The sequence below is a fragment of the Nicotiana tabacum genome, chromosome 1, assembly GCF_000715075.1.
Source record: "Nicotiana tabacum cultivar K326 chromosome 1, ASM71507v2, whole genome shotgun sequence".
NCBI lineage: Eukaryota > Viridiplantae > Streptophyta > Magnoliopsida > Solanales > Solanaceae > Nicotiana > Nicotiana tabacum.
In genome coordinates, this window is record NC_134080.1 from 39,875,242 (window position 1) to 39,890,266 (window position 15,025).

General features: G+C 34.5%; 1 protein-coding gene across 2 annotated transcripts; it reads left to right on the forward strand.

Moving 5' to 3' along the window:
- Positions 1 to 3,691: 3,691 nt before the first annotated feature.
- LOC107765033 (protein PHOX1) lies at positions 3,692 to 9,564 on the forward strand. Of its 2 annotated transcripts, none has more exons than XM_016583619.2 (4): positions 3,692 to 4,076; positions 4,448 to 6,482; positions 6,588 to 6,821; positions 9,195 to 9,564. In XM_016583619.2, the coding sequence occupies exons 2-3, from the start codon at positions 4,505 to 4,507 to the stop codon at positions 6,728 to 6,730; spliced, it is 2,121 nt and encodes a 706-aa protein (XP_016439105.1). In that variant the 5' UTR covers positions 3,692 to 4,076; positions 4,448 to 4,504; the 3' UTR covers positions 6,731 to 6,821; positions 9,195 to 9,564. The 2 variants fall into 2 exon arrangements, with proteins under 2 accessions (XP_016439105.1, XP_016439106.1); XM_016583620.2 differs by having other exon boundaries at positions 4,491 to 6,482.
- Positions 9,565 to 15,025: the final 5,461 nt, after the last annotated feature.

The following is a 15,025-nucleotide window of genomic DNA, read 5'->3' on the forward strand; positions in this document are numbered from 1 at the left end:
CCTGCATTATAATACCATATGAAGAGAAAATTAGCAGACAATTAAATTGATTACACAACTTCTGAATAGAGAGAAAGTTGTATCTGAAACTTGGAACATATAAGACATTTGAAAGAATGAGATTCGGAAAAAATCCTGACATTTCCCCAATATGTAACTTTTATCTTGTGTGAGTTAGGTAAGCTAATGTGTAAAGGTCTGTTTACTGGCTTTATATTAAACATGATTGATGCATCATATGTCATGTGTTCTGATGCACCTGAATCTAAACTGTTACTTCTAAGATATTACTTTTAACACTTGAATAAGCTTCATTCAGTCCCATGAGGAACTAAATCAGCCTTCCATCTTGGTAAGATTTGAGTGACTTAGCTTTACCATCACATGAGCATGTACAACTACAATGAACACAAGTGTTCAGGGTATCCAATTCATCCCAAATTTTCTTTACTTTTGTGTAGTACCCTGGTACATCTGATGAACCTTGAGTTAAATCACTTAACTCTTTTTGTAGTTGATATAGTTGAGCCCCATTATATTGGCCAAATCTATCCTCCAATTCTGTCTAAAGATCCTTAGCAGTCTTTGAATAAATAACACTCTCTGCTATCTCCTTGGAGAGTGAGTTGAGCAGCCAAAAAATCACCATGTCATTGCACCGATTCCAAGCTTGTGAAAGAGTTGAAGTGCCTGCTGGTTCAACGAAACTTCCATCAATGAAGCCTATTTTATTATTAGCAGACAAAGCAATGAGAACTCCTCTTCTCCATCCAGCATATCCTTTTCCATCAAATATGAAATTTACCAGGAGCATCTCTGGAGAGTCGGAAGGGTGAAGGTAATAAGCATGAGTGGAGTCAATCACAATAATACTCCCTGAATCAAGGGTAGAGGTCTCCTCTGTGGTAGATCCCATGATGAAGAGAGCAAGAAAGGAGATTGAGAATGAAAAATAAAAAAAAATCGCAGAAACCTAAAACATGAACATTGCTCTTGATACCATATTAAAACACAGAGATAAGGAAATTTCTGATTTTACTTTCTTGAATCAAAAGTGCTGTACAAAGTAGTGTATTTATTCGGTAATAATAAAAGATGAAATCTCTTGAATACTCGAATGCCTATGAGCAACCCATACTAGTGGATTTGTTTAATTTTGTCTAGTACTATGTACTATTTTTTGTTAAAAGTAGTGTCATATTCTTTCTTGCCGTTGGAGGATGTGAAGCATGTGAGAATATCATCATATTCTGTCGGGTCATTTTCCCTTACTTTATCCACAAATCCATTCAACTTCCCAATATAAGTTTTCACATCAATATCTATACTAAAGATATTGGGCCAGATGAACACGTCATCGAAGCTCTGGATCTGCTCCTGATTGCAAAATAGAATGATCAAACAAAGTTGAGAATATAAAAGAAAGGAAGTAAAACAAAGTTGAAAATATAGAAGAAAAGAAAATCTTGATGGTAGATTATAGCTAATGCTACATATATATGTACTGCAGAACAAAGCATAAAGAGATATACAAAAATGTTAAAAAGTTTATGGCATTCATGTATCTGCTCGGATTTACAATTAATGAAATAGATACTCATTGAAAAGTTGTTGTTTTTCCCCCCGCATAAAGTATTCATAGTAGTAATATTTATACAAACAATAATTAACATAATATAACACCTTAAATTTTACATTAATATGGACAATATCAATATATCAACTCACAAAATGTACCTGTGGCGGACCCAGGATTTTGTGCAAACGGGTTCAATCTTAAAAGTATATAACTTTAGTCGTAAAATAGTAGTTGTCAAGTGGGTTCAAAGAAATAGTTTATACAAAATTTACACAACTTTAATCCTAATTTATACATATACATAATATTATTTTTTGTAAAACAAGTTCAGTTGAACCCGGTAGCCACCACTTGGGTCCGATACTGAAATGTACACGAATAAGAAATAAGAAAAAGGTAAAAGGAATTTGAATTAAAAAAATGAACTGACCAAGTCGAGGAAAGACAAAAATGCTCGTTTGGGTAACAGTGAAAACAAAGAATTATGCTTTCTAGGATATACTCTTTAATGATAAGAATGTGGGTCCCACCAAAAGATTTTGTGAGCTCATAAAGGGTATTGGGCCCACGCGCCTAACTCTGAAAGCAAGGAGCGTGTGGACAGATCATACAGCCGTCCAAGCCGACTGGTGGAAGTAAAGAACAAGCATCACTGACCCCAATGTTGGCGGCTGCCTATTATCTTCTGTCAATGGGTCCAACTAGTCTTTCTGAATTTGAAAATAAAAAGAGAGGAAAAAGAAGTGAAAGAAAATTGTTTTATCTTTTCCTCTTTTACAGAATTAAAAAGGGAGCAAAGATGTAAAAAATTTATGTGCCTTTATCGTGGATTAAATATGTCAGTTCAGTAGAAAGTTCTTGCCATCATTATTTTCCATCAATTGGGAGCCCCAATTTTCACCAAGGGATATCAAAACATAAAAATAAATATACCGAAAAGTTTAGAGGAGTCAACATATAGTAGATATATATAAAACAGAAAAATTTATTAAGTAATATTGATACCCATTAGTTGAATGTGGCTCCGCCACTGTTTCCCATGCTTTAACACAGATTAGAAGTTGTTTCATCCCTATTAAAGGTGATATTGTCACCGATGATGGAACAATATTTTTATCAATAAAATTCAAAAAAAAAAAAAGTAAATATATGAAAAAGTTAAGAATATTCAAAATATAATATATATACATAAAAAAAGTAATCATTTATACAAATTTCGACGAAGGAATAGGGTTGAGTCCTCTTTTGCCCTCCTAGCTTCCTTTGATTGTCACACTACATAACAAGTATATTTACGCTATTTTGCTTTATTAGCAACAAATGAAAGAGTCATACAATTGTTTGAATTCTCGTTAAGTTAAAAGGAAAAATTACGCGATACATCAAATATTTATTATTCGTAGCTATACTTTTAACAAATTTACTGTTCGTAGCTATTTTAGAATTTTATAGCAAATTCATGGACACAGGAGGTTAATTGCTTTGAACTGACAAAAGAGTAACAAGTTCTCGTAGCTTGGTTGGTTAGAGACTTAGAGTGCATGCTCAGTTAGCGGAGGTCTTGAGCTTGAGTCTTAACAAGAGTATTTTATTTTTCTGTATTTTTGTATTTTCGCCTTAGTTGTATTCGTTGCGCATTTAACACAAGTTGTATTCATTGCGCATTTAAATACAAGTGATACAAATTAGTAATAATTGAACAATAGCTACGAATAGTAATTAAATAAATTATAGTTATTAGGCTCTAAACTATAATACTTGAAAATTCCTCGTAAGTTAATAACGTTTAAAAGTTTGTTAAATTTAAAAATTAACATAAATTATGTAAGCGATAAACATTCTTTAAAGTTCCTATTTATTTTCCTATTGAATACATATATGTCAAAAACAAAATTTTAAGTCGCCATGAGCCATATAATCATAAACAAGATGTGTAAACTTCTTTATTTTTGTCGTATTTCATTTCGAATTCTCACACTCCATATTCTATTCTTTCATACTGAATCTGAAGGAAAATTTAGAGAAAATGAAAGGTTTTTTTTTTTTTTTTTTTAAAAAAAAGAGTGAAAAAAGGAAAAACGTCAGTACCTACAAAGTTCTGGTAAATTTTACGGGGGCAAAATGTGAAAATGACGCGCCATAGTTGAAAGTGAGGATACAGAGCGTTGACGTTGAAGAAAGGAAAGCCAGCAAATATGGAAGGGAACAGGAAACCCTATTTGCAGGGGAGGAATTTTAAACATTTCCATTTCCTCCCATTTTCATTCATTGCCCGCCGTTTGTTTCATACAACCCCAACTAAACCCTTCAAAAGTTTCTTCTTTTTCAGCTCTTTTTTTTTTTCTTTCCAAACACCAAATATCTCCTTTTGTTTTTCCCCTTCTCTTCTTCAAAAGTTTCTTCTTTTTGTGCAATCATTTCTTATCATTTTACTCTTCAATCTTCAATTTAGAGTCCTGATTTTTTGTGGGTTGATAGTTTTTGCGTCTATTTGGAGGTAATATTTCATTCCATGTTTCCTATTTTTATTTTATTGTGATTTATATTTATAGAGGTTACATTTCTGCAAGATCCTTGGAAATTTCTGGTATCAGAATTATATCAAGTGACTACCAGCTGAAATTGTTTTTTTATATTCTTTCAAATAAATATTCTATTGAGGTGGGTTTTCTAGTAGATATGAAATCCCTGACTAGCTCACTTTCTTCTGAATAAAAAGATGGTATTTTGATTCATTTCTATGAGTTCTTGATTGAATATCTTAGGTTGGTTTTTCAATTGTAGCTTTAGCTTTTTGGTTTTAGCTTGATTGCTTTGTTATTTGGTTGGTTTTGTTTGGTTAAATTGATTATTGATTGCTGCTTTTAGGACTAAATCAAAGTTCTGAAGCTCTGATTTTGGACTCTTGTAGAGGTAAAAAAAACCATGGGGAAGCCCACTGGGAAGAAGAAAACTCAAGTGGCATCAAAATCTAGTGATGCAAATGTGAAACATGGTAAATCTGTTCCAGAGCGTACTTCTAAAGCGATCGACGAGGACACTGCTGTATTCATCAGTATGTCTCAAGAATTGAAGGAAGAAGGAAACAGGCTTTTTCAGAAACGTGATCACGAGGGTGCTATGTTGAAGTATGAGAAGGCTCTCAAGTTGCTTCCCGGGAACCATATTGATGTTGCCTATTTGCATACTAACATGGCTGCTTGCTATATGCAAATTGGCCTTGGCGAATACCCAAGAGCAATAACTGAATGCAACTTGGCGCTTGATGTTGCTCCAAAGTATAGTAAAGCTTTGTTGAGGAGAGCCAAGTGTTATGAGTCATTGAATAGGCTTGAGTTGGCTTTAAGGGATGTGAACCGTGTTTTGAGTATTGAACCAAATAATTTGACTGCTTTGGAGATTGCAGACCAGGTTAAAAAGGCAATGGAAGAGAAAGGTCTGAAAATTGAAGAAGTAGTATTACCCCAAGAATCTGTTGAGCCCCCTACTGCTCCAGTTTCTACCAAGGTTGTGAAGGATAAGTCGAAAAAGAAGAAGAGCAACAAATTTGACAGAAAGAAAGTTTTGGAAGTTGAGGAAAAGAAGGTTGAGGAGGTCGGAGAAAAGAAGGCTGAGGACAAGGTGGTTGTGGAGGAGAAGAGAAGTGTTAAGGAAGAAAAGATGGTGACGAGAACAGTCAAATTGGTACTTGGGGAGGATATTAGATGGGCACAAATACCAGTTGGTTGCAGTATTAGACTGGTGAGGGACATAGTTCTAGATCGATTTCCAAACTTGAAGGGTGCACTTATCAAGTATAGGGATCAAGAAGGTGACCTGGTTACTATCACTACTACTGATGAGCTTAGGTTGGTTGAATCATCTGCAGGTTCTCAGGGTTCTTTAAGACTCTATGTTGTAGAAGTTACTCCAGATAAAGAACCTGCATACGAGGGAATGAGTGGTGAAGAAGATGTGAATTCCAGCAGTAACAAATCAACTATAGTCACAGAGGATGGACATGTTGAGAAAGAAAGGGAACTGAATAAAGGGACAACTTGTGTTGAAGACTGGATTGTCCAATTTGCAAGGATTTTCAAGAATCATGTCGGCTTTGATTCCGACTCATATCTGGATCTTCATGAGATAAGTATGAAACTATACTCCGATGCTGTAGAGGACACTGTTACAAGTGAAGAAGCACAAGAGCTTTTTGAAATTGCTGCAGCTAAGTTCCAAGAGATGGCAGCTTTGTCTTTGTTTAATTGGGGAAATGTTCATATGTCCAGAGCAAGGAAGCGGGTATACTTTACTGAAGAGGGTTCTCAGGAGTCTATATTGGAACAGGTTAAATCTGCATATAGATGGGCAAAAAAAGAATATGAAATGGCAGGAAGTAGGTATGAAGAAGCTCTTAGGCTCAAACCAGATTTCTATGAAGGCCTTCTTGCAGTTGGTCAACAGCAGTTTGAACAAGCAAAACTCTCCTGGTACTATTTGATTGGAAGTAAAGTTGAGTTAGAGACAGGGACATGTGCAGAGATCTTGGAGCTTTATAACAAGGCTGAGGATAGTATGGAAAGAGGAACCGAAATGTGGGAAGAGATGGAAGAACAGCGTCTTAATGGACTCTCCAAAAATGAAGAATATAAAGCACTGTTGCAGAAAATGGGATTGGATGATCTACTAAAAGATAAACCGGCTGAAGAAGCTGAAGAGCAGGCTGCAAACATGAGGTCTCAGATTTACCTCTTATGGGGTACCATACTCTATGAACGTTCCGTGGTGGAATTTAAGCTGGGATTACCAACTTGGGAAGAATGTTTGGAGGTTGCAATGGAAAAGTTTGAGCTAGCTGGAGCATCTCAAATTGATATCGCGGTTATGATAAAGAACCACTGTTCCAATGAAACTGCTCTTGAAGGTATAATGTCAACAATTTTTTTTTATATTTTGCTACTTCACATAATTTTCTTTATGCTGAATTAATGATATCATTTTCTTTACCATATTGCGCCTCTTTCTCCAGGTTTCAAGGTTGATGAGATAGTACAGGCATGGAAAGAGATGTATGATACTAATAGGTGGCAGACTGGGGTGCCAGCTTTCAGGCTAGAACCATTATTCCGTCGCCGTATTCCGACCCTCCATACTGTCTTGGAAAATCTTTAAGTTGATATATCTTTGATGATCATTGCATAGGAGCAAAGGATATTTGCATTACCATTTCAATTTTGTGTGGCTTTTGTTGCCAAGTCAATAGGTCAGTCAGCCTTTCCAATTTCTTGGTGTTTTACAGCAAGTTCTTCATCCTTTACATGCTAGCATGACTTAATTATTTTAGAAGTGGTTGAAGCACATTACGATTGTAGTAAGATAATTTTGCTGTCTATTTTGTCCTCGCTTAGAACTATTGTGCAAAAACCATAATAATGTAAACTCAAATTGTAGGGAGGAGTAAGGGAAGCAGAATATTTGGGAGATACATGAGGGTGAAAAAAATAGCTTCTCATTATTCAATACTTGTTCACAACTAATAGACTGCAAAATGATTCGCACTTCAGGGTATAGCTTTGTTATGATGCTATCCATCCCATGTGGAATGGTTAGGGAATTCTTCAGTTTATGTCTTCCTTAGCTGACAACTTGAAAGCTTTGGTTCGTTAGACTGAAATCTGACAACTTGTCTAGTATAGCAGTTGGAACCGTGCTATTCACCAACAGGTATATGAGGAGAGTTAACCTGAGTGCCCTATGTTGTCTTAGACTGACTGATTATCATAGTTTTGGACTGATGAAGATTTCAAAGAGTTGACAAGTGATTCACATGGTTAGAATGAGTTCACCAAGTTCCCGGCAGCAGGAATACTGTATCTATTTCCTTATCAAAAAGAATGATTTCACCAAGTCTGTTTTCTCTTTGGGTTTGGGTTTCTCAGAATCTGCCTGATAGAAAATTAAAGGATTTTGTTGCTCTGACAACTAGCTATATATCCCTTATCGGCATGTTGTAATTATTCGATTGAACTTTATCTAATTAAGGTTTTTGCACTAGCTCTTTCTGGGGGTGTATTTGAAAGCAAGACTATGGCCATGTTTCTATCAGATTGTTCTAATTTAAGACGGGAATTTGTTAGAAGATTGTAGCTTTTATAGGTTTGCTTTTTCTGGTAAGTGCTTTTATAGTTTTCTTTTTCCTTAGTAGAATAAGAATAATAATCTACTAAAGATTAGGGCCTATGAAGATCCTAGACATTGTCTCCCAACTACTTCACTACGTGTAGACCAAATGATAGATCTTATCCTCTAGTGCTTTTGGTTGTAGACAAGATGTTCCCTAGTTCTTATATTGCTCATCCACTTGGGGCTTCTCACCATAATTGTCCAGCATATTCGGAGAGCGCTATAGATCCTTGAAAATGACATGACTAGCATGGCTCTTTATCTAGAGCTCTTGACTTATCAAACATGATCTTATACTTTGCCAGCAAATGAGTGCTGAACCAGTAATTAGGACTTTAAACTGTCCTTTGTCTGAGTTATCCCTTTTTTTGTTATAAAAAATTCCTCAGTTTGAGGTTCTTGAAGATGCCAAACTAAGTAAATCATAAGACTACTTTTCTATTAGATGCCTTTTTCTGGATTTCTTGCAACCTTATCCCCCTCTGATGTTTTGGGTGGTTTGCGTGGTGCCTGGCGAAAAACCTTTGTCAGCTAACATCTGTCTTAGCTAATTTGGATTCAATCTTGCAGAGTTTGGTGGTTCAATTGGCACAGGATTGTAGAACACTTATTTGTCATGATCCATCTTATACTTCTCTTTTTTTATTTAAAAACAAACCTTATTGTTGTTCTATCAAGAATAGGAAAAGTAGGGATCTACCTACATTGTGCTCTACTTCATTCCCCTTCAGGCAAAATAGATGGGTTTTCGAGATAGTGTTTAACGGGAAAGCTCAGTCGGTTTCAGGTGAAGGAAGAGAAAACGATTTGCTTTTACGTATTTGTTATGGAAAGATAATGTCGTATAGAAAGAGTACTGGCTATATAATGCGTATAGTATTAAGGAGTCACTTTTTATTCTTAGTCCCAGTTATCCGTAGCTTAAGCACCGATCAGATTAGTTTGTTGCAAAATCCATGAACTAACCAGTTTACTATCTTCAACATATTTTCCCTGTTATTCAAGTAGACTTTTTGGGGTGTTTAGCTTGTATTCAAAAAGTGGAACTGCGCGCGTTTGAGACTGTAGATTTTGTGACACAAAGCCATGAGGAGCTATGCAGAATCTTATTTCGGTTTCCTTGCTGTTTTCATTATAATATTGATATCCGTTATCCTCTATTCCTATCCTGTTCAGCTGCGCTGAATGTGGTTCACATTTTGTTACTTTTAGCTTGTGCAATGTCTGAACTGAATTTCAGCCACAACCATCTGTGTGTAACTTTAGAAACGTCGTTTGCTTGTTATTTTATCTGCAGAAGTGGATTGTCATTTGCCTTGGTGTTGGTAGAGAATCCATTCAAAAATACTCTCTGATGTTTCAATAATTAAAGGCACATGTATTTTCACTGTAAACATACTCAAAACCGATGCTTAATCTGCTTACTAACTCCATTTTCTCATGTTCTCTGCAGGTTTTTGTTTTGTGAATTATTTCATGTTCAGTTTTTTGCTTCGGGAGCAAAGAACTGTGTAACAAGCACTCTGTTGGATTTTGAAGGCATTTTATAGATGTGATTGTGAAGGTCTCTGTATCATTCATTGGTTTTTTGGTTTTGGTCATTCTTCATCACAAAGCCCACCCAAAGTAGGGTCCTTGTGATTTGCATTATTTGCATTCAGTTTTGGAGTATAGCATTATTTGTAAGATTGTTGTTGTCTGAAATAGAAAGTTATATGTTCATTTGTCTCATTCATAGTCAGAATATGTACAATTGTTTGTTAGAGATGCTCCTTTCTATATTACCTTTTCAAACTAATGTATAATATATTTGTCCCCACAAATACCGCCGTGTGTGTACGTGAACTTAGTATTTAGTTTTCCTACCTTTTTTTAAAGAAAAAATCGAGATAAACCAAAAGAGTGATTCAATTGGTATTGAAGAGGGAGGGTGTGCTATTCCTTTTGGGTTGTGCCCTTACTCCAACTGTTAGTACTCGTTTGGTACGAGGGATAAGGGATAATTAATTTCGGGATTAAATTTGAGATAAGTTTATTCAATATTTGGTTGGGATAAAATTGTAGTATAACTAATCCCGAGATTAGTTATCCTGGAATTGTAGTGTTTTTTTTATCCCTATAAAAGGGTGGAATAACTAATTCCAGGATAACTAATCCGAAGATAATTAATTATGGGATAACTTGTTTCCCAACCAAACGATCCCTTAGGCAGTGGATTAGTACAAGCGAAAAAAATGAAGAGAGTATTAGCTAGCATTTGGCCATAGATTCCCAAATTTGTTTTGAAAAATCTGATTTGGGTGAAGTTTGGTTTGAAGATGAAAAATGTATTTGGGCATCAGTTTTCAAAACATATTTCACTTTTTTTTTGTTGAAAAAACATGACTTGTACCCACAAGTTCTAAAAACTATCACAAATATCCAACAGTATCTTCATCAATAACATTCATTATATTATCACAAACCATAATTCTAAACATAAATAAATTTGGTACAAAATTATCATTTTTATAATGAACTACATAATACATTATCAGATGACCGAGAAGACGAAGAATCATTGTTACAAATAATAAATGTTGGGGTCTTTTATAAAATACAAAAGTTTGAAGCAGTTTTTAAAAAATGCAATAGTAATATTTTGGGCCAAAATCAGCTCTTGATTTTGGATTTTGGGAATTTGCCAAAATATGGATAAAATCTATTAACAAACATGTATTTGCCAAAAAAAAAAAAAAAAATTTGGCAAAATCTATAGCCAAACGGGTCATTAGTATGCTAAATTTTTTACTTTTTATTTTTAATATGGGAAGTGGTGCGGTAATTGGTAAATTAGATAACCGAGGGCATCATTGACTTAATGAATACAATAAATAATTATTCCTTTAAAATATTAATTTTATCTTGGCACTTAACTCATGATAATTATGATACTAATAAAACTAACATACCTTTGATTAGTACTTTCCTCATTATGCACTCCTATTTAATTAACCAAGATTAGTTGACAATTGCAGTAGCCTGCTTCTCAGTTCTTTCTAGGGACCAAGTTATGTCTTACCAATAATTATAGGGTTCAACTAATATTGTTATATAGCCATATAATTGAAGCATTGCTCTATTATCAACACAATAATATAAGCCTTATAAAAATAAAAATAAAAACCAACACCATTATTTAGAGAGAATCTTTTTTGGCAGGTAGTATTGTGCATAAATCGAGGGATAAGGGATGCACTAGCGACATGAGGCAGCATATTGATATGATACTTCTCTAGAATCTAATCTATAATTATTCGAGCTTTAAAATAGTACTACTCTAAATTCTAATATATCTGTCACCATTCTACAGAAATATTATTTTATTTAACTTGCATAAGTTTTTAAAATTGAAATATACTTAGCTTATCAAATATAAGATGGATGATGTGATGTTTTTTTTTCAAACTAATTTTTAAAAGGGAATGTTACGTAAATGCCTTAAATAAGTCTTAACTTACCAACCTCTAGCAACTAATTATAGACTTATTAAAACTAGCCAAGCATATATAAAAGTTGAAAATCCAAATAAATAAGGATTCTTTCATTCCAAGAATTACACATAAAGATCTCCTTCCATATTTTTAAGCGTGATCAGCAGCTTTAGATGCAAGACGGAATTTTTTTTTATGAATGAGATAGCAAACTAGGACATAATTCCAAAAATCTAAGCAAATAAGGACCTTTTTCAATGGGTATGGTTGAAATTCATTAAAAACATATAGATTAGTCACTACACAAATTTGAAGAAGATTGGAGGTGATTTGGCCTGACTTGATATCAAAATTCATAGTTAAAATCGAGTTCAAAAACTTCTTATTCGACACATGTATCAAATATTTATCACACGTGCAGATATACATGGATATACATGTGATACATATTTGATACAAATATGATATATATGTGATACACAAATGATACACAGAATGATACACATATCATTTTTTTCATGTTTCATTCCTACCTCGAATTTTTAATACAAACCATCTTAAAATTCCGCCAAATTATCCCAAAATTGAGATTCAACCACCTTAAGATGTACCCAATCTAAGAAAGCAAAGATTTGACCCTTTTTAGCTACAAATAATTAATTGGCTAATATTAGTAATACTTGGCTAATATTAATAATATTTAATGAATTGGTTAATTTTTATAATAAGTTACTTATAAATGGACATAGATGATAGTTTAACTTTTTAAAACTAATTGGTGAGAAAGACTAATTTTTCAATTATTATTGTACGAGTCAAATCTAACACTTAATTTTGTGTTTAAGTGAAACAATGTCACATTAAAGTGGATGGACGGAGCAACTTTGTAGCGCATGTTTGTGTTTAGATGTTTGTCAATATAAATTAAGAGGGTGTTTGGATTAGCTTATAAAAAATAGTTTTTAAGCTAAAAGTCAAAAGTCGTAAGTTGGTAATACCCAACTTTTGACTTTTGGCTTATTTTTGTAGTACTTTTTATGCTTAAAAGTAAGTGTTTTTAAGCACTTTTATCATTGTCAAACACCACACAAATTTAAAAAGTACTTAAAGCCATAAACACTTAAAATAAGCCAATCCAAACACCCTCTAAGTTCATATATCTGAATTACTGAAATTTCTAAACACCATTCAATAACTTATTAATAAAGTTTTAATTGCATTTCTAAAGCTAAAACGTTTCACTGTCATAACATTTTTTTCTACCTGGGCTCCCTTATAAAAAGAAGAAGAAAACAACAACAATAATGGCAATGGCAAGAAGCAATGGCAATAAATAGTAACAACAAATCATATTAAGAAATTCAAAGCCAAGATAACAATTACTCCTTCCGTTCCAATTTATGTGAACATGTTTGACTAGGCACGGAGTTTAAGAAAAAAATGAAGACTTTTGGAATTTGTGGTCCTAAACAAGTTAAAAAGGGCTCAGAGTATTTGTGTGGTTATAAAAGCTTCTCATTAAGGGTAGAATTGTAAGTTTAAGCTAAATTGTTTCCAAATTTAGAAATGGGTCATTCTTTTTGGAACGGACCAAAAAGGAAATAAGTTCGCATAAACTGAAACGGAGGGAGTAAATGATAGGCAGTAATAACAATCTAAAAATAAAATAGTATCATAGTTGTCGCGCCCCCTTTTTCTCGCGAAATCAGGTTTATGACATTTGGGAAGACAACTCATTCCTTTTGGGAATTGGGTTTGCATTTGAAGAGTCGCCACCTAATGATTAGGGTGCATTAGGACACCAAAAGAATTTGATTTGAACAACCAGAGATTGGGTAAGAGCTTGAAATTATTCCAAGGGGAAGGTGTTAGGCACCCCTCAGAATCTACTAGTGTGGTTCCCGGCCAAACTATTATTGTGAATTTGGGTGCAAATAATATATAGACAAATAAGGCTCAAATAAGAGAGGATTTCACATATAAAAGTTTGAAAATAAACAAAGTTTGGAAGAGCACTTAAGAAGACTGATTTTAGAAAATAAGGAGTAAAAAAATGCTAAGGAAATAAGAATAAAGGGAGGGAGGTCCTAGGTTTATTTAAAATATGGATCACATTAATGCAATAATCGGTAATCACTCCTCAAAAGAGGGGTTACACGTGGTATTAGTGCACCGGTCATCATATTCATATCTACCCTTCCCACCCCATTAAGGTATTTAAAGCGCGGATTAGTCTCGTTTACTTATTGCATGCTATTACCCGTCCCAATTCTATCAGTCCCGGAGGCATTTAGAACTACTAATCCTAAAAGGGAGGGATATTAGGCTTATTTGTAGCTCCAAAGGTAAAAACTCTAAAGCGACATACAGAACACGTATTGCAAATTGGGGGAAAGCACATAACAACCAGAGGCTCAGATATACCTCCTTAAACAAAGAAACACGTAATTAGCATAACTTACACATACTGTTTAGGTCTGATTATAAGTATTATATATGAAGAAGGGCGGTTGATGAGGCAGTTTTAGTTTATTACATAACTCAGATAAGAAGTCCGAATCAGGCCTGCCTGCTGGTTGTAACAACTAACAGAAGCAGATTCAGTTTATAATTATACTCTTAGGCTTGCCTAAGTGTTAGACAAGGATCCTATAGGCATGACATCTACTGGATTTAGAAAAATAATGAAACAGTAAGGCTCGAAATGAACTGTTTGAATGCATGCTCGCTAAACTTGCTAAATGATAGAATCAAATTATTAAAAGAGAGCCAAGATTTAAGCGAATTGATTAAAAGCTCTACAACTGACAGTACCTATTATTACTGATTTTAGATTTATGCTTAAGTGAAGTGGATCAGATTCGATTAGGAATTCCTATAGGCATGCTTTCTATGCGTTGTTGATTTTAAACCTTGTAGACATGGTGTAAAAAATGCAGAAGCCTTATAGACATAGTATCTAAATGCATAAGGCTGGTTTTAAACCTAGAAACATGGTATCTAGCTTGCAGAATTTGTTTAAGACCTATGAGCATGGTATCGAGATGTAATTGAATAGGCAGAATTGACAATCTTATAGGCATGGTTTCTATATGAAGTTGAGTATGCAGAATTCAGAATGGACCTATAGGCATGATTTCTATATGCATTTTGAATATGCAGAATTCAGAACACCTATAGACATGGTTTCTATATGAAAGTTGGATATGCAGGAATGGAGTAATCCTATAGTCATGATTTCTACCATTTGCATACATAGTTACCCACCATTTTTCACTAACCATTCCCAAGTATTTATTATAAATTATTACAACCCAGAATAAATAAAAATACATCAAAAAAATACAACCAGAGGAAGCTTGATTCTTGACTTCCTCTCTGAGTTGTGAGATAGACCAATTCAAGAGACCATTGATCCAAAGCCTTTCTCCCATTTGAGTGTGTCAAAGTTCCCTAAGAGCCTCAATGGGACTCCGGGCAATGCTCACACCCAAATGTATTATCAGAATGGGGATAAGTGCAGTGTGGAAGGGCCAGCCCTCAAGTGTCCAAGTTCAGAGGGAGCTCAAAGGGGTCCCAAGGCAAGGCTCACAAGAGGGGGGAGGGGCAGAACTTAAGGACTAAGAAAGTGTGCAAGTGAAGAACAGAATTCTAAAAGGGGGAAAGGAGAGGGAAACAGCTACAAATAAGTACACAAAAAGGGGTTCAGGGGGAATAGGGAGATTGTAAAGAGCCTATTGCTTAGGCAAGGACAGGCTTTAGGCATGCCCAGCAATGGAGGATGCTAGCATACCTATAAGCCTGTCAGAAC